This window comes from Carlito syrichta, unplaced genomic scaffold (genome assembly GCF_000164805.1).
Source record: "Carlito syrichta isolate Samal-C Ts95f unplaced genomic scaffold, Tarsius_syrichta-2.0.1 Scaffold313204, whole genome shotgun sequence".
Taxonomy (NCBI): Eukaryota; Metazoa; Chordata; class Mammalia; order Primates; family Tarsiidae; genus Carlito; species Carlito syrichta.
The window spans coordinates 782,655-802,897 of NW_007257300.1; the positions used below are offsets into that span (position 1 = coordinate 782,655).

At 39.3% G+C, this 20,243-nt stretch overlaps 1 protein-coding gene across 1 annotated transcript in view; it reads left to right on the forward strand.

The window, feature by feature from the left end:
- The window catches only part of LOC103272768 (GREB1-like protein), a gene marked incomplete at its 3' end in the record, with an annotated part of 54,732 nt that extends 35,278 nt beyond the window's left edge, over positions 1-19,454 (forward strand). The window contains exons 5-8 of the mRNA XM_021718668.1: positions 1,667-1,843; positions 5,161-5,290; positions 18,797-19,054; positions 19,193-19,454. Coding sequence (XP_021574343.1) covers positions 1,667-1,843; positions 5,161-5,290; positions 18,797-19,054; positions 19,193-19,454 — 827 coding nt within the window. The remainder of the gene's footprint in view (positions 1-1,666; positions 1,844-5,160; positions 5,291-18,796; positions 19,055-19,192) is intronic.
- Positions 19,455-20,243: the final 789 nt, after the last annotated feature.

Below are 20,243 nucleotides of genomic sequence, written 5' to 3' on the forward strand. Positions count from 1 at the left end.
TGGGTGGGTGGACAACTAGGAACTCAGTGGACTATGCAGCCATTGACAACCTTTGGTTTGGGCTACAGCTTTAAGATATTGGACAGATAATCAAATACAATCCATCTTTGAATACATTTAAGTCATTTATAAGATTATATTAATGTTTACATTTATATGAAGTAGCAGTTATAAAATGTTAATTCTGTGAATTGACCAGAGGTTATGTCTGTCTCTTCTTTATCACTGTTTCTCCAGTGTTTAGCAAAATGTCTGGCATATAGGTAGGTGCTCAATAAATAATTGTTGATTGAACAATAATAAACTGGACTGCTCATTTATAAATGCTTTGAATTGTCAGCATTATAAGACTGGGATATTATGAGATAGTCTGTCTTTAATCCTTGTGGCCTTTCTCTTCTCTCCTTATGATATCTTCATTAATTACATAACAGATCGGTTTAGGGATTTGAAAGGTGTGTATCACTTTATCAGTGAATTTATTTTCAGTTAGTTATTTATGTGTAAAGATATTATCTTTATGCAATATGGAATGCCTCTTCTTACTTACAACTTTTTCGTCCTGTTCACTTATATGATTGTAAATGTTATGTCCTCATCAAACATAACCAAGAGAACGTACTCTCTTACTGTCTGCATTTTACTCTGTGTATTTTTTAAAAATATGTGGGGTACAATTCACGGTTAGGTATACAAATGCTCATTATGTAGGTACCCTTGTTGATGAGGTGTGCCACCCCTCCCCTGGCTGTTTCCCACTATACTCTGAACTGAAAAGTTGATTTTCAATAAAGCAAGGCATGGCTTCTCACTCTCCCAGCCTCTTTCCATGTCCCCTGCTCCAACAAGGTCACTGAAATTTTTGTTTTGTTTTATTTATGCAAGTGAGGAATTGTTTGGATGTTAGCTCTAAAGGATTAATACACTAGTATGAATGAAGAAGTGTTGGAAAAGAGGAAAGGGGAACCTCATGGAACTCAGATGGGAAAGTATAGCTAGATCTCACAGAAACCAGAAGTTGACAAAACCCTGAATTTGCACTTCTTGCCTATGCTTTGCTCTCCTCTCCCCAAACCAGCTTCCTCTTTACAATCTTAGTTTTTTTCCTTTCACACTTAGCTTACATGTGGTTGAAATGGCTCCAATTTGGGCTCCAATTTTACAAAACCTTTCAAGTTCAGGATCTGGCACCATCTGGCTGACTTTTTGTATTTATTTCAAAATTCTAGAAGAGGAATTCTGTCCCAGATTGAGTCAAATAGTAGTCCACAGTCTCACCAGCTGTGGACAGAGAGGCACATTCATGGGGTGGGGAGGGCAGAGAGCCAGGGCTAGGCTGCAGAGAGTATGTGAGGAAGAAATAATGGACATCTCCAGAACCAAACTTTTTCCTATATTATGTGCACTATATAAATTCTGTTATATGATACTTTGTTTCCTTGACCATTATCCTTTCCTTTTGGAGCAGCATTTAAATTATTCCCAGGCTTTCACTGTTATAAAATAACTGCCAAAAAAATTGTGCCTTTTTTTTCCCCTTGGAATTATTTCCTTGAAATTGGGACATTATTAGGACAAAAAATGTGAATGTTTCTATGCTGTTCATATGTAAAACTATTGTATTAACTTACAAGGTCATCAGTAACATTGGTTTTCCTCATTTCAGGGTTTTCTGGAAACTGTATCGGCTGTGGAGAAAGAGGATTTCGGTATTTCACAGAATTTTCCAATCACATTAACTTGAAACTCACCACCCAGCCAAAGAAGCAGAAGCACTTAAAGTACTACCTAGTCAGAAGCTCCCAGGGTGTACTGTCGAAGGGACCTCTTATCTGCTGGAAAGGTAGTCAACTTCCAGGAGGGAAAAGCTAGGGAATGGAGATTTTTACAATGGTGACTATTGACCCAAATAGGGTTCAGAGTTCAGGTGTGATAGGGATAAATATCTCAAGTTCAGAAGGCTACCCCAAATTTTAAGCCCTCTGATAGGCTATTTGATTTGCTCCTTACTATTTTTAACAGGGACTATTCGACTTTAGGAAAGTACGTGTCTCTGTATTTGTCTCTTGGGAGGAGGGTGCAGCTTTCAGGGGGAAGCAGTGGACTCTTCCTAACTCTTTCATCAGTTTGAGAGGACCTCAGCATGTCAGTTCCTTGGTGAGATGCTCTTTTTTACTCTATTTATTTGGTATTCTCAAGCACCTGTATTTTTAAATTTTAATTAGACCTAAGCATACTTAGAATAAACAATGCTCTCATCATAACATCTGGGAAAATGCACTATTAAGATGGCAAAGCTTTGTTTCTTTTAAATTAGGAAGAATTTAACCAATTAATTTGTAGAAATGAATCCAATTGAAACTTCACATCTTCACGTGTTTTGTTTTGTTTTGTTTTGTTTGAGTTGGAGTCTGACTTTGTCACGCAGGCTGGAATGTAGTGGCACACTCACGGCCACCACAACCTCGACCTGCTGGGTTCAGGTGATCCTTCCACCTCAGCCTTCCAAGTAGCTGACCTACTTGTGTACACCACCACGCCCAGCTAATTTTTGATTTATTGCAGAGATGAGGTCACGCCATGTTGTCCCGGCTGGTCTCCAACCCCCGGACTCAGGCAGTCCTCTTGCCTCAGCCTCCCAAAGTGCTGGGAATACAGATGAGAGCCACCTCACCCAGCTCTTTATGTGTTTGACAGGAATTTCCACAACTTCTATTCATTGTTCTAATGCAGAGGAATTTCTAATTCTTATTCTATTGGTAAGTTTCTTAGATGCTGAGATTTTTTCCTCCATATGATAACTATCTTTAGTGTTTATATTTGTTGTCTGTTCAAGATTTTCTCCTGAGTATGAAACAGAATAATAAATCCAAATCACAACTGAGGATTTGTCCAAGTCCTTCCCCTTAATTTCTCTTGGTTGCATTTGAAGTAGCATTACATAATCCCTTAGGAAGTGGCTACATGTTCCAAAATGGGTGTCATTAGAACTTAAAGCTTGTAATCACAGAATTATAAGCTGGTGAACTGTAGATAACTCTATACTTTTAAAGAATTTTCCTCTAGAAAAATCATTTTTATGTCATGAATCCTAATACAAAGGGAAAAATAAGATAGATATAACTTCCCTACCTTCTAACTTCCTTCTTTCGCTTTTGTTTTGGCTGCATAAAATATTTTTAACTTCTTGTTTGGTGCTTAGTAACAATTTGTCTTTCTCATTTAGCCTATTAAGAGCAGTTGAAAATTTTGTCCATTGTCATAACATGACAATTTTTCTTTCTAATAAAAAATATCATTTGTGGCCAGGCGCAGTGGCTCAAGCCTGTAATCCCAGCACTTTGGGAGACTGAGGTGAGGGGATTGCCTGAGCCCATGGGTTCGAGAACAGCCTGGGCAACTTGGTGAGTCCTCACCTCCAAAATAAATCAAAAATTGGCTGGGTGTGGTAGCTCATGCCTGTAGTTCCAGCTATTTGGAAGGTTGAGGCAGAAGAATTGCCTGAGCCCAGCAGGTCAATGCTGGGGTGGCTGTGAGAGTACCATTGCACTCCAGCTTGAGCAACAAAGTAAGACTCCAACTCAAATAATAATAATAATAATAACATTTGTGAAAGAAGCCTCATGTTTATAGCAGCTGCTGTCTTGTGGGGTATTTCTAGATTTGGGGGTTGTTGTTGTCAAGACGGGGTCTCACTATATTGCCTAGGCTGGCCTTTAACCCCTGGACTCAAGCAATCCTCCCACCTTAGCCTCCCAAAGTGCTAGGATTACAGGTGTGAGCCACCATGCTAGTCAGCAGTTGCTATTTTAGAATTGGAATTATATATATTTATATAATTATATACCTATATAATTCATATATATAATTATATAGATACAGATACATCATATCAATATGTATATATGTATATATACATATAATGTGGAAATATGCTTTCAGGCCTAAATACAATAACTTGTCACAGAAGGTCATAGCATAAGAGATTGTAGAAAACTGCCTCTAGATCTTGTATGGATCTGATAAACTCAGAAACTCTCTAAAGCATCCTCTGTAATTAACTTTGTCATATGCAACCATTTCCTTTTTTGCGTGCTACTTTTTGAGACTAATATGATTTGGTTGGAAGTCACAGTTCTATAAGATGTCATAGTATTCACTATCTACCTGAATTAGTGCATAGTACCATTAAGATGTTGTACCAGAGTCCCACTAATATCAGCTGCGTCAAAAAGAAGCCTGGGCCGTGCTCAGTGGCTCAACCTGTAATCCCAGTACTTTGAGAGGCCAAGGCAAGTGGATTGCCTGAGTCTGCGGGTTCAAGACTAGTCTGGGAACTTTGGCAAGACCTCATCTCTACAAAAAAAAACAAAAATAGCGGTGCGTGGTAGCACGCACCTATAGTTCCAGCTACTTGGAAGGCTGAGGTGGAAGGATTGCCGGAGCCCAGCAGGTCGATGCTGGAGTGACTGTGAGCATGCCACTGCACTCCAGCCTGGGTAACAGAATGAGACTCCCACTAAAAAAAAAAAATTAAAACTAAAAAAAAGAAGCCTGGTGTTGCATGCTTAGTAATCACCTTGGATATTGTTTACCTTGTCTCCTTTAATAAGAACTGAGAATAATATTCATTTGAGCTCTTAAAATTTTTATCTACTACCTATACTTTTTTTTTTTTGGCTTCTGTTTTTGGACATAGATTAAGATTGAGAAGGAAAAGTTGAAGGCAGCCTAGACAGACCCTAGGTTACTGTTTCACACTTTAATTAATCCTGGATAGGAGGTTAACTGGGTTTATTGAACAACTTATTGGGCTTTGATAAATTATCGATATTTTAGCCTCTGCCTTACCCATAAAACTAGCATGGCTGTATTGGTTGCGGGTATTTTCCCCTTGGGCACTAGTCTGTAGGAACAAAGTTCTTTGTAATTATTTCCTTGCCTTCCAAGTATGACATCTGGTCTTAGAAAGAAGAACTGTATTCACTGGCTTCAACATTCTCTTGGAGTCAGAATTAGGGGAAGGAGTGCTCTGATTAGGAAAGTGGCTACCACATAAGGAGCAACAATTTATTTTAGAGATTTTAAGGATCATGTTCCCATCACCTGCTTTGACAAAATATTGGTCTCTTCATATAATGATTTTTTACTCCCTTCCAGAATGTAGAAGCCGACAGTCCTCTGCTTCTTGCCAGTCTATTAAACCAAACTCTTCAGTGTCATCAACTGTGACCCCAGAAAATGGGACAACTAATGGATACAAATCAGGATTCACTCAGACAGGTATGAGGTATTTTCCTTTGGCACTTCAAGCAGCAGATGTATACCTTTTTTCTCAAACCCTTGTGTCAAGGGCTGATTTTCAATGGATCGCAGAGAGGGAGCTGCTCTGCTACCTACAAAAGCCCAACCCAGCAGCAGATCGTCTATGAATGGTTTAGCACCAGGTTCCAACGTGCAGTGCGTGAGGGGCGAGGAGGCGACCGCCTTTCCAGCTGCGCCCTGTGTCCTGGGTAGAGGGTCTCTCTGCACCTGATCCCAGTCCCAATGCGTGGCAGAGGATGCCCTGCCATGGGAACAGGGCATCCCGCTGGCAGGGACAGCAAGGACTGGCTATCCGAGGCCAACCTAGGGCCGCGGTGCTGCCGTCTCTTTCCACCTGGGCAGGAGCAGATGTATACTTAGTGAGGCATTTTAAAATTTACTGATTTTAAATGGCTGATTTGACTAGAGATGTTTCAAAATAAAGGTATTACTTGAGTTACTATTAGAGTTAGAACTCAGCATTGAGATGGGTTAATCTGTGAATGGCCAGAAGTCCCCACAGTCCTGCTAGTGTCAGGCAGGGAATGGAGAAAGGAACTGATAATTGGTGATTTACCTCAAGCTGGATGCAGTGGCTCATGCCTGTAATCCCAGCACTTTGGGAGGCAGAGGCGAAAGGATTGCCTGAGCCCTGGGTTCGGACTAGCCTGGGCAACATGGTGAGACCTCATCTCTATGACAAATCACAAAAATTAGTCAGGCATCGTGGCACGTTCCTGTAGTTCCAGCTACTTGAAAGGCTGAGGTGGAAGGATTGCCTGAGCCCAGCAGGTGGCTGCTGCAGTGGCCATGAGCGTGTCAGTCCAAGAGAGTGAGACTCCAACTCAAAAAAGAAAAAAGAAAGAAAGAGAAACAAGTTTAGATCAAGTGTAGGACCTGATTCCAGGGGAGACTAACAGTAGACAGTAAATAGAAATCCAGACATGAGGGAAGTCAGCATAATGGCTGTCAGGTGATGAGTATTGTAGAAGATTGGTGTTCCTGGGTAGGGGTCTAACCAAGCCCACAGAACATAAAGAGTAGTGCATCAACTGGGATACAATGTGAGGTCCCAGGGTAGCATTGTAGATCACAACAGATGAATCCAGGATTTAGTTTCTAGTGGTACAAAATAGGGGCTTGGTCACAAGCAGCCAGATAAAATCTTAGTGCCTGAAACTGAGTTACACTATCAGGGCAGGATCAACAGAATGGCTGATCAGATACAGAGCAGATAAGCCACTAAAAATTCCTCCAGTATAGAGCACTGGCCCAAGCCCTGAGGTCAGGATAAGCTTCCAGGTGGGCCTTGGTAGTTCCAGGTAGCTGAAGGGCTGGAGGGCTGTAACTGAAAAGATCACTGCAGATAGTATTTGAGAAAATTACTCAGAACCAGCCTATATATTAAGCAAGAAGAAAAGTATTACAAAAGTCTGTGAATTTTTCTTTCCATTCACTTGTTTTTGTGAAGTACCCATGTTACCCATCTGATACACACACTGCATAGCATATGTGCTTTGCCAGCGTCTACTCAACCACAGGTTGAAAAGAAGGCTGTCTTCATTTGTTATTTCGCTTACACCTGTAATCCCAACACTTTGGAAGATGGAGGCAGGAGGATTGCTTGAGCCTGGGAGTTCGAGACCAGCCTGGGCAACATAGCAAGACCTTGTCTCTACAAAAAATCAAAAAATTAGCAGGGTGTGGTGGTACGTACCTGTAGGGTCACTGGAGGCTGAGGCAGAAGGATCACCTGAGCTCAGGAGGTCAAGACTGCGGTGAGCTGTGATCATGCTATTGTACTCCAGCCTGGGCATCAGGGTGAGACCCCGACTCAAACGAAAAGAATACGTCTCAACGTTAAACTGTCCAGGAGATTTAGATAGAGGCTGTGACCTGAGTAGAAAGACCATTTCTCTTTAGAGTAAAGGAAAGAATGTCATGTCACTAGGTATTCAAGAAAGAAAAAGTTGGTGGTTTGGCTCTTGGCATTGAATGATTAGCCTTCATTACATTAATGAGAAACCTATATGTCTCTTCTACAATGTTATTGTAGTAATTCAATCGATTCCATGGTGTACTTTATGCCATTAGACCTTGACTATGGAAGGTAATTTTAAAACTACGGTATTAAAAGTTAAGATTTACTTCATTCCATCAAAAACTTATCAAGGGTTTATTATGTTCCAAGAACGTCATCAGATTCATTAGGCAGGTTTCCAGTACTTGACTGATGACTGCAATGAGTTTAAAACCACTCATATAAGGAATTAAAGAACAATAAAAAAACATGTTACCTTTCCTAAGATGGAGAAGTGGCTAAGTAAATAATTAATTGTATCTGAAAATAATGAAAAGGTATTAAAATGTTAATAAGCAGTAGTACAATTTTAATGATACCACGAAATACACTTTGAAACAAATTTTGCTCTAAGAGAGGAAATCAAGATACAGGCTTTAGCAAGGGCTCCCCTAACTGCCATGATGAGACACAGACAAGGGAGGGAGGGGAAGGGCAGTGACTGACTCATCATGAACACAAGTGGCCAAGTGTTATACCAGCATTCTTGTGGTAATTTGACCCTGAAATTAATTCTTAACAATTTTAGGTGCAATCCAGGTGCACCTGTAGCTCACAACTGTAGTCTTACAACTGTAGACCAAGGTGGGAGGATTGATTGAGGCCAGGAGTTTGAAACCAGCTAGGCAACATAGCAAGAACCCCCCAAGACAAAAATAAAATAAAATACAAATTAGTCAGGCGTGGTGGCTCATGCCTATAGTCCTTGCTACATGAGAGACTGAGATGGGAAGATCACTTGAGCTGAGGAGTAACTATGGTTTCACCACGGCACACCAGTCTGGACAACAGAGCAAAACCCTGCCTCTTAAAAAAAAATTTTATAAGAAAGTGCCTTTATAAGTGAGGCTTTGTATTTAAAATTTTCATATTGGTGAATTATGTTTATTTCTTCTAACACACGGAACATAGTAGGCTGTAAGAATTTTGTGTTAGCATTATGATATCTCTGCAAACATTAGGGGTTACAGCATCTCCTTAGCTGCTAGAATGAGATTCACTCTTCTACAGGAAATTGTCTTCTCCTTAATCTGCATCAGTGACTGCCTGTAGTCAACATTTCTTAGCCTGAAATGTGGATACATATATTGCATAGTATTTGAAGAAGAGATTAATTTACTATTTACGCAGCTTTGTCTTGAGTTCTACCCCTAAGCTCTGGGTTGTTCTTTTCTTGCTGGCTTGCCACTTATCCCTTGTGTATTTCCTTTTGGTATTTTTATGTCATTGGTAATTCAAATTTTAGCTACCAGTCTCAGTGAAATATTTTATCATTTTTACTGAATGAGGATATATTTTTATCTACCTACATCATATATACGTGCCACATACATACACACATATTGTGTTTCATCAGAACAATAATTCAAGCATAAGCGGAAAAGAAATCTTTGCCTTACCCAGAGTCTTGAAATTTTCTGGTTTTTTTCTAAAGGCTTTATTGTTTTAACTCTTGAAGCTAAGTCTATGAACCACTTTGAGTTAATTTTTGTGTATTGTGTGAAATGAGTGTCTAAATTCATCTTTTTGCATGTGGGTATCCAATTGTCCCAGCAACACTTATTGTACAGACTGTCTTCTCATCAGTGAATTACACTTGTCAAAAATCAATTTACTCTAAATATAAAGATTTATTTCTGAAAAACTGATAAAATAGACCTCATCAAAATTCAAAACTTTTACATTATAAAAGATACCATTTAGGATCAAGAAAATATATACACAATGGAATACTATTCAGCAATAAAAAAAGAATGAAATCCTGTCCAGCAACTTGGATGGAACTGGGAGACATTATATTAAGTGAATAAACCAGGTACAGAAAGACAAATATTACATGTTCTCATTCATATGTGGGAGCTAAAAAAGTTGACCTCATGGAGGTAGAGAGTGGAATGATGGTTACCAGAGGCTGAAAAGGGTGGGAGCAGGGATGAAAAGAGGATGGTTAATGAGTACAAACATACTGTTTGACTAAAGGAATAAGTTCTAGTGTTCAACAGCACAGTAGGGCAACTATAGTTAACAGTAATTGTATATTTCTGCCGAGCATGTTGGTTCATGCCTGTAATCCTAGTGCTTTGGGATAAGGAATCAGAAGAATTGCTTGAGCCCAAGAGCTTGAGATCAGCCTGGGCAACGTAGCAAGTCTTTGTCTTTATAAAAAATAAAAAATTAACTGGGCATGGTGGCATGCGCCTGTAGTCCCAGCTATTTGGGAGTCTGACACAGGAGGATTATTGGAACTCAGGAGTTGGAGCCTGGGCAACAGAGTGAGATCTGACTCAAAATAATAATAATAATAATAAATTTCAAAATAGCTAGATTTTAATATTCCCAACACAAAAAAATTATAAACATTTGAATATCCTAATTACTCTAATTTGATCATTATACATTGTATGCATGTATCAAAATATCGCATGTACCCCATAAATATGTACCATTATTATGTATCAATAAAAAGATACCATTAAGAAAATGAAAATACAAACAATAGACTACGAAAAATATTTGCAAAACCCAAATCTAATTAAGCATTAGTGTCCAAAATTTACAAAAAACTCTTACAACTCAATAATAAGACAACAATCCATCAAAACATGGGCAAAGAATTTGTAATAGATTCTTTTAAAAGTAATATATACAAGTGTCTAATAAGCACATGACAAGGTGCTCAATATTATTAGTCACTAGAGAAATCCAAGTCAAAGCCATAACGAGAAGCCACTTCATACCCTCTAGAATGACTATCACAAAAAAGTAGCGTGTCTATGGATGTGAAGAAATTGGAACCTTCATGCACTGTTGATAGAAATGTGCTATTAAAATTTGGCAGCCATTTTGGAATACAGTTTGACAGTTTCTCAAAAAGTTAAACATAAAACTACCATGCAACCCAGTAATTCCACTCCCAGGTATCTACTCAAGAGAAATGAAACATATGTACTCACAAAACTTGCATGCAAATGTTCATAGCAGTATTATTAATTATAGTAAAAAACTGGAAACAACCTAAGTGTTGATCAATTGAGAATGGATAGACAAAAATGTGGTGTCGCCATACAACGAAGCACATGTTCCAAAAGCTGGAAGGTCTAAATGTGAAAGGCAAAACTACCAAGCTTTTAGAAAATATTGTAGAATTCCTTCATGGCCATGAGGTCATGAAAGATATCTTTTTTCTTTCTTTCTTTCTTTTTTCCCAGAGACAAGGTCTTGCCACGTTGCCCAGGCTGGTCTTGAACCCCATAAAGGATATCTTAAAAGTATGTCAGCAATGAAAAAGGAAAAAACTGTTGACACATGCAACATCATTGATGAAGCTCAGAAACATTATACTAGTCAAAGAAACCAGATGGAAAGGACCACATATTGTATGATTCCATTTACATGAAATGCAGAGAAAAGGCAATTTTATAGAGACAGGAAGTAGGTTAGTGCTTGCCTAGAGCAGGGGGTAGGAATGGAGATTAACAGAAAATGGGTTGAGTATGAGGTTTCTTATTTGGGCGATGAAAATGTTCTAAAACTGATTTGTGATGATGGTTGCACAACTTGGTAAAGTCACTAAAAATCACTGAATTGTACACTTGAAACTGGTAAATTTTGTGATATGTAAAGTACACTTCAGTTAAGCTATAAAAGTAGATTTAAAAGTTGCTCTGAGAAAATTCATAATTCTTTTGGAGTGGCACTGTTTCTCTTTCAATTACATAATCTAATTTATTGAGTATCTTTTATGGGACGAGCACTATTTCAGACCAGTGGGGTAAACAACAGAGGACTGAGAGACCTGGTATTCAAATATTGCACCTGACATATGTTGACTGAGGCTTGGAATAGGCCACACAATTTTTTCTGTGCCTTGATTTCCTCATTTGTAAAAAACGAAATTAACAATACCTGTTTTGCAACTTTATGAGGACTGACTTAGCCTTGCCACCATACTTCTACTTGTGTGACATTGCTCCCCATTAAATTATTTGCTTACCATTAAAATTATTTGCTTACCATCTGTATTCTCTTATATACTAGAAGCTTTATCTCTGTATCTCCTAGTACCTGGAAAATACCTGGAACTAAATATTATTTGAATTCCATTTTAATTTAAATTTGAAATTAGAATTTGGGGATTATTAACTTACTGGTGCATACACTTTTTCCAAATGAAGATGAAATGCTCATCCACCATTAGGAGGACACATGTTTTATCCCCTAGCTTGTAGAGAAAGATAGGGGTGAGCCACCTCAGTTCTGCCCCTGTAGCATAGCTTTTAGGAAGACTGTAGCAGGCAGGACCATTTTAAGACTTTTTTGGGCCTTAGGTATCTTTGCCTATATGGGCCCTTCTTCCACAAAGTACATCTTTTGTATACTCTTTTTTAAATGTTGTTTTTGACTGTGTGGTATAAAGATGAATATATTAATATCACATATTAAAATACTTTTTTCAACCAAAAGTTCACTTTTTTCTTCTGATTTTAAAATATTTTCCTGAGCTTTTTAAAAGTGTAATGGACCATAGCATCTGCCTGATGAAATCATCCCTGTTATTGATTATTGGAAGCACTGTCCATAAAATGGGATTTTCTTTTCTGTAATCCACTGTAGGCTCAAAGTGATGTAAGCCCCTCACTATCTTAGCCTTATGTCTTTTTTAAATTTTTTATTTTATTGTAGAGATGGGGAATACAAGTAAAGGTTAACTACACAAGAAGGCTGGATACAGGTGCATCTGATATTATTTCATTTCTATTACATTTTAGGAGTGCATGCATAGCACAGGTAATCACCCTTTGGTCAGAGGGAGGGAGATGGCATGGGAAAGGTATAAAGAAAGCACCTGGCTGTTGGCAGTGTTTTGTTTTGTTTTGTTTGACTTGGATGGTGGTTACACAGATATTTACTTTATACTTATTCTTTAAGCCTTACATACATCTTTTGTGTACTCTTGTATTTTGATACATCCCAATGCCAATGGGAGAAAAAGAGCCTTCATGTGTGTAGTCGTCACACTTCGGTATCATAGACCAGGATGCTACGGTGTAACACCTTGTTTGTGTCTTTTGAGTTTTTATATTTCCCACCGTGGTAATTCCACAGCAGAGATTTTCTGTCATAGAGATGCAACAGTGTGGACCCTCATCGCTGCTTTTGTTATCTAAGAACAACACTCAGTGAAACTCAAAGCGCCCAACACTCCTTCCTGCCACCTCTTGGCCTTCTTTTCTTTGCCTCCTAAGAGTTTAGAATGCTCATCCTGCCCTCTGTGTATCTAGAATACCCTGTGATGTGCTCCCTGATGTACGCAGGACTGCCTTGCTCACCAACCGTGTCACTTTGAATCTACTTCCCCCACCATGGGAAATATCCTGTGTCTCTGGTGATGACTGTTTAGAAAGCAGGCTTTATGAGAGCATAACACTTAACTGTCCCTAAAGTGTAGTTGTTTGTCCCCTTTCTCTTTTGATGTATCCTCCTATGGACACCACGCTTCTTTCCCTCTCCTGATACATCCTTGAAGCCAGGGTAATCAAAAGCTCCTACAGTAGGAATTTCTAAACGTAGTCTCTCATGAATATTCAATTTATGCTTTACCAAAACAGTCTCCTTTCTCCAAATGTGGTGGGAACTTTTTAGCTGGAATATTTATCTACTTCTAACCAGATATTGAGAACACATAGGCTTTTCCTTTACACAGTAAACTCTTTGCAGCATTCTTTGCATGTGTAGAAATAAGGGCTGATACCTAATGCAAAGGAGTCCAGGAAACAGCTAGGAGGTGACAAAATCAGAATTTGAACTCTCCTGCTCATTATTGAACAATTATATTGGGCAGTCACTGGGTACAAGGGCATGAAGAAATAAAGAGGTTATTGATCTTTACCTAGAATTTTGTGAAATGCTCATGTATCTCAGGCTTCAAGAGCAGAGTAAGGGGCAAGAAGAGCAGGAAAAACAGGAGAATACCAAGGTTAAAGAATCAATAGCAAATCAACTTAACATTTGCTTCTGGCCAAAATGGAGAAAAGGGACTGAATTTACCCTCTCACCTGAAACAACAACAACAAAATACCAGATAAAAATACATGAAAAACAAGTTTCAATACATTGTACATTAGGCAACAAAGATTAGTGATTCTTCAGAGATGTAATAATGTGAGTCTTATAACTGCCCTAGCTTGCTCCCATCAGGGTTTCCAGATCATGATACAGGGAGGGAGAACTGTGGCAGAGCCCCGAAGGATCCTTGAGTTGAGCAGAAGGAACTGAGAATGAGAGGAGATCAAAGCAGCTAGAGTTCATGAGACCAAGTGCCAGAGAGGAGAGAGCTACACAAAGAGAGAGAAACCCAAAGATATGCAGAGGCTCCCACAAATGTCCAGCATAGTACCAATTGGTGTCTGCATGTGAGGAAACTACTTGAGGCTAATAAAAAGTACCATCTATAAGGATTAGAGGAAACTGCCTTGCATTCGTACAGGACCAAGAACGGTGGCTATTCCCGCCAACCAGACAGGAAAATCACATAATACATCAGGCATTGGACAGAGTACTTAGGAAGGTCTTGTATCAGTAACCGAGAATACTTAGCCTTAGGCTGAGCATTGCCCCAGTCTTTCATAAAAATATCACAAAAACAAAGCCCCAAAGAATCAAATCGTTTCCAAATAATTTAACTGCATACCAGAACAAAACTCAATGATATTCATAGGTATACAAAAATATCCAGCACTCAACAAAGTAAAATTAACAATGCCTGACATCTAATGAAAGATTACCAGGCATGCAAAGAGACAGGAAAACACAGCAAGGAGCCTAATTAATCAAAACCAACCCAGACACAGATGTTATAATCATCAGAGGACAGTTATTATAACTATTTCATATGTTCAAAAAGTTAAGTAGATGTAGAAGTTTTTTTTTAATTTTTAATTTTTTATAGATGTGGAGTACAATTCAGGGTTAGGTATACAAATGTTCATTATGCAGGTACCCTTGTTGATGTGGTGTGCCCCCAAGATATTTTTTTATAAGACCCAAATTAAACTTCTAGAGATGAAAATTACAATGTTTGAGATTAAAAAAAAATACTCTGGATGAGATTAACAACAGATTAGTCATTGCAGAAGAACAAATTAGTGACTTGGAAGCATGGTAATAGAAATCTGATTTGCAATGAAATACAGAGAGAAAAAGAAATAGAAGAAAGCATCAGTGAGACAACTACAAGCAGCCTAACATACTGGTAATTGGAAGGCCTCAAGAAGTGAGGGTGGGGAGACAGAAAATATATTTGAATAAATAATAGCCCCAAACTTCCCAAACTTGATGAAAATTACAAATCCATAGACCCAAGACATTCAATAAACCCCAAGCACGAGAAATGCAAAAAAAAAAGACACCAAGGCATATCATTATAAAATTACCCAAAAACAATCATAAAGAGAAAATTTTAAAAGCAACCAGAGAAAAAAGACATGTACAGCAAAACAAAAATAAGCTTGATATCAAATTTCTTATGGGAAACAGTATAAATAAGACGACAGTGGAAAACATCGTTAAACTAAAATCCTATTATTGGAAAAAATATCTTAATGAAAGTGAAATAAAGACACTTTCAGATATGCAAAATATGAAAGAGTTCACTACCAGAAGACTTACACTACAAGAAATGCTAAAGGAAGTCACTCAGATAATGATAGCAGATGAAAATCTGAATGTGTACAAAGTATTGAAAACCACTGGAAATAGTAACTATGTGTGTGGGTAACTATTAAAATGATAATTGGTTGTTTCACTGATATTATATTCTGAGGTTTATAATACAGAAGTTCACTATTGTAAAATTCTTGTAAGTGAAGTTTTGCAACATTGCTTGAGGTTTTATTGTTATAAGTTAAGATATACAGTTGTCTTTCTGTATCCTCAAGGGATTGATTCCAGGACTCCTGTATATACAAAATTTGCAGAAACTTGAGTTCTTTATGTAAACTGGCACAGTATTTGCATATAACCTATGCACATCCTCCTATCAACTTTGAATCATCTCTGGATTACTTATGATACCTAATATAATGGAAATGTCACACGATTGGTTATATTGTATTAATTTTTATTCGTATTTTTCTTGTTATTATTTTTATGGTCTTTTAAATATTTAATTTATTGTTCTCTCAAAGGGTACATGTACCTGTTTGTTACATAGGTCTATTGCATGATGGTGAGGTTTGGGCTTCTAACCCTTTCCCCTCCAGGTTGTGAGCATGGTACCCAATGGCTGGTTTTTCAACTTCTATCCCTCTCTACCCCTTTCCCCTTTAGTAGTCTCCAGTGTCTGTTGTTTCCATCCATGCTCATGTGTGCCCAGTATTTAGCTCCCACTTATGAGTGAGAACATACATATTCAGTTTTCTGTTTCTGTCATAATTCACTTAGAAATAATGACCCCCAGCTGCATCCTAGTTGCTGCAAATGTCATGATTTCATTATTTTTTATGACTGCATAGTATTCTATGGTATATGTATGTATGTATGTGTGTGTGTGTGTGTGTGTGTGTGTGTGTGTATATATATATAGCCATATGTGTGTGTACATATACAAATACATACATATACCATAGAATACTATGCAGTCATAAAAAATAATGAAATGTATATATATATATATATATATATATATATATATATATACACACACACACATATATATATTATATGACATTTTCTTTAGTTCACTGTTGATGGGCATCTGGGTTGGTTCCATGTATTTGCTATTGTGAATAATGCTGCGATAAACATATGAGTGCAGGTGTCTTTTTGGTAGAATGATTTATGCTCCTTTGTGTATATGAAGTGGGACCAAAAAACCTGGAATTATCTTTTGGATGGTGGACCCCTTGTAGTACACTCAGAATTTGTTCCTCCAGATCAAATGGCCAACCAATCTTTTTATCTAGAAGTTTTGAGAGGATTGCATCATGGTTTGTGGAAGAAACATCCAGAGATGTGGCAAAATGATGACTGGTTCTTCCACTATGACAACGTACCTACCCACACCATGCTGGGTGTTCAGCAATTTTTGACCAAAAACAGCATGAGCCCTGTGCCCCACCATCCCTATTCACCCGATCTTGGCCAAGTAACTTTCTTTTTGTTTCTCTGGATGAAAAAAGTACTCAAAGGGAAATGTTTTGCTGATGTGGATGAGGAAACAGAAAAATGCAGAAGCACTAAAAAGGCATCAAAGTTGATGAGTTCAAAAACTGTTTGGAGCAGTGAGAAAAGTATCTCAATAGGAGTATTGCATCAAACAAAGAGTACTTTGAAGGCGTCTGAAGTTTAAGCATGTAAGAATAAATACACAATTTTTTTTTTTTTTTTTGGTGAGTTGGAGTCTCACTGTCGCCCAGACTGGAGTGCAGTGGCCGCTCCAGGCCACCGCAGCCTCAACCTGCTGGGCTCCAGTGATCCTTCCACCTCAGCCTTCCAGTAGCTGGAACTACATCCAGTAGCTGGAACTACAGGCGCGTGCTACCAAACCTGGCTAATTTTTGATTTATTGTAGAGATGAGGTCTCGCCAAGTTGCCCAGGTGGGTTTCAAGCCCACAGGCTCAGGCAGTCCACTCACCTCAGCCTCCCGAGGCGCGGGATTACAGGCTGAGCCCCCGAGCCCAGCTATTACACAATTTTTTTTTTTTTTTTTGAGTTGGAGTCTCACTCTGTTGCCCAGACCAGAGTGTAGTGGCCACTCCTGGCCACCGCAGCCTCAACCTGCTGGGCTCCGGCGATCCTTCCGCCTCAGCCTTCCAAGTACCCGGAATTACAGGCGTGCGCTACCACACCTGGCTAATTTTTTGATTTTAGTGTAGAGATGAGGTCTCGCCTGCCCAGAGGGGTCTTGAACCCGTGGGCTCAGGCAATCCACTCACCTCAGCCTCCCAAAGGCGCGGGATTACAGGCTGAGCCACCAAGCCCGGCTATTACACAATTTTTTATAAATAAATTTCATATTTGGAGGGGATCCTTCCCTTATATACCCAGTAGTGGGATTTTTGGGTCGAATGGTAAATCTATTTTTAGTTCTTTGAAAAACTCCAAAATGTTTTTCACAGGAGTTGAACTAGGTTATATTCCCACCAAAAGTGTATGATTGTTCCCTTTTCTCCACATCCTTGCCAGCATCTGTTGTTTTTTGACTTTTTAATAATAGCCATTCTGACTGGTGTGAGATGGGATCTAATTGTGGTTTTGATGTGCATTTCTCTGATGATTAGTAATATTAAGCATCTTTTCATATGTTTGTTAGTCACTTGATTTTCTTCCATTGAGAAGTGTCTATTCATGTTCTTTGCCCACTTTATAATGGGGTTATTTGGTTTTTTCCTGTAGATTGTTTTATAGTTTCTCATGATTAGGCCTTTGTCAGATGCATAGTTTGCAAATATTTTCTTTCATTCTGTGGTTGTCTCCAGGAAGCAGTTTCCTGGGTTTTCTTTTAAGATTTTTATAGTTTGGGTCCTTAATCCATTTTGAGTTACTTTTTAAATATGGTGACAGGTAGGAGTCCAGCTTCATTCTTCTGCATATGGTTGGTTAGCCAGTTTTTTCAGCACCATTTTTTGAATAGAGTGTCCTTTCCCCATTGTTTATTTTTGTCAGCTTTGTCAAAGATGACAGCAGCTTTAGGTCTGAGTTCTGTTTCATTGGTCTCTGTATCTAATTTTGTACCAGTACCATACTGTTTTGATTACTGTAATCTCATAGTAAAGTTTGAAATCTGGCAGTGTGATGCCTCCGGCTTTGTTCTTTCTGCTCACTATTCCCTTGTCTACTAGGGTTCTTTTTTGCTTCCATATGAATTTAAGTATTTTCTAGATCTGTGAAAAATGATACTTGTAGCTTGATAGGGATTGTGTTGAATCTATAGATTGCTTTAGGCAGTATGGACTTTTTTTTCTTTGGCTGAGTACAGGGGACTTTATTGATAGTACATGAAAAGGTAGAACTCCCTGCCTTCCCGCCCCAAATTCTTCAGGGAGTCTGGCATGGACACTGTGAAGAGGAAGAGTCTTACTGTGGTTGGGGACTGAGTGCGGCAGGGACTCCCCAGCAGTTAAAGGCCTCTCTCTTCCTCTCATGCTTTTGCTGGGGCTGGTTATCCAGGGTCTCTTAGTCCTTGGAGGCCATGTGGACCATGAGGTCCATCACCCTGTTGCTGGAGCCACATTCATTGTCATACCAGCAAGTGAGCTTGACAAAGTGGTCACTGAGCACCAAAAGTGGAAGAGTGGGTGTCCCTGATAAAGTTGGAGGACACAACCTGGTGCTCGATATAGCCCAGAATGCCCTTGAGGGAGCCCTTGGATGCCTGCTTCACCATTTCTTGATGTCATCATATGTGGCAGGTTTTTCCACATGGTAGCTCAGGTCCATGATGGACACATTGGTGGTAGGGACATAAAAGTCCATGCCAATGAGCTTCCTGTTTTCTATGGCCTTGGCGATGCTGGTAGATGCAGGGATGATGTTCTGGAGAATCCTGTGGCTGTTGCACCAAAGCTTCCCAGAGAGGCCGTCCATGGTCTTCTGGGTGGCAGTGATGGCATGGACAGTGGTCCTGAGTCCCTCCACGATGCTAAAGTTGTCACGGATGACCTTGGCCAGTAGGGCTAAGCAATTAGTGGTATAAGAGGCATTGCTGATGATCGTGATGTTATTCTGGTTCACATCATCACAAACAAGGACATCAACGGAGGAGATGGAAATGACCCCCCCCATAAGTGAGCCCAACCCTCTCCAAGGAGTGAAGATGCTGGTGGACTCCACAGCACAATCAGTGCCAGCATCACCCCATTTGATTTTTGTGGGATCTCACTCATGGAAGATGGTGATGGGGTTTCCATTGATGATAAGCTTCTTGTTCTCAGCCTTGACAGTGCCATGGAATTTGCCATGGGTGGAGTCCTACTGGAATATGTAGACCATGTAGTTGAAGTCAATGAAGGGGTTGTTGATGGCAACAGTATCCACTTTGCTAGAGTTCAAAGCAGCCCTGATGACCAGGTACACAATAAGGCCAAATCTGTTCACTCTAGCCTTCACGTTTGCCATGGTGTCTCAGGGATGTGACTGGTGCTGCATGAGAGATGCAGCTGTCTGTTGAATGAGAGGAGCAGAGAGCTCAGTAAGGACATTTTGACAATACTGATTCTTCCAATCAATGAGCGTGAGATATTTTTCTATTTCTTTGTGTAATCTTTGATTTCTTTCAGCAGTGTTTTGTAGTTCTCATTGTTGGAATCTTTCACTTCTTTGGTTAGATGTATTCCAAAGTATTTTTTGTATGTGGCTATTGTGCATGGGATTGTGCCTTTTTTGTTTGTTTTGAGATGGAGTCTCACTGTCACCCACGCTGGAGTGCAGTGGCATGATCACAGCTCATCGCAACCTCAACCTTCTGGGCTCAGGCGATCCTTTAGCCTCAGCCTCCCAAGTAGCTGGGACTATAAGGTATATGCCACCATGCTCAGCTAATTTGTAAAAATTTTTGTAGAGATAGACCTCACTATTTTGTGTAGGCTGGTCTCAAACTCCCAGGCCCAGGCAATCCTTCCACCCTGGCCTCCCAAAGTACTGGGATTACAGGTGTGAGCTACTACTCCCAGCCTTACATTTGTTTATGTGGTAGGTTACATCTTTTTTTTTTATCAATATTTTTTATTATGGTTTTGTGGGGTACAGTTAAGGGTTAGGTGTACAATTACGTTTCATTCAGGCACCCTGTTGATAAGAGGTGTTTCCCCATCCCCAGACAGATATTTGCTACTGTTAATCCCATCTCCCTCCCCCACC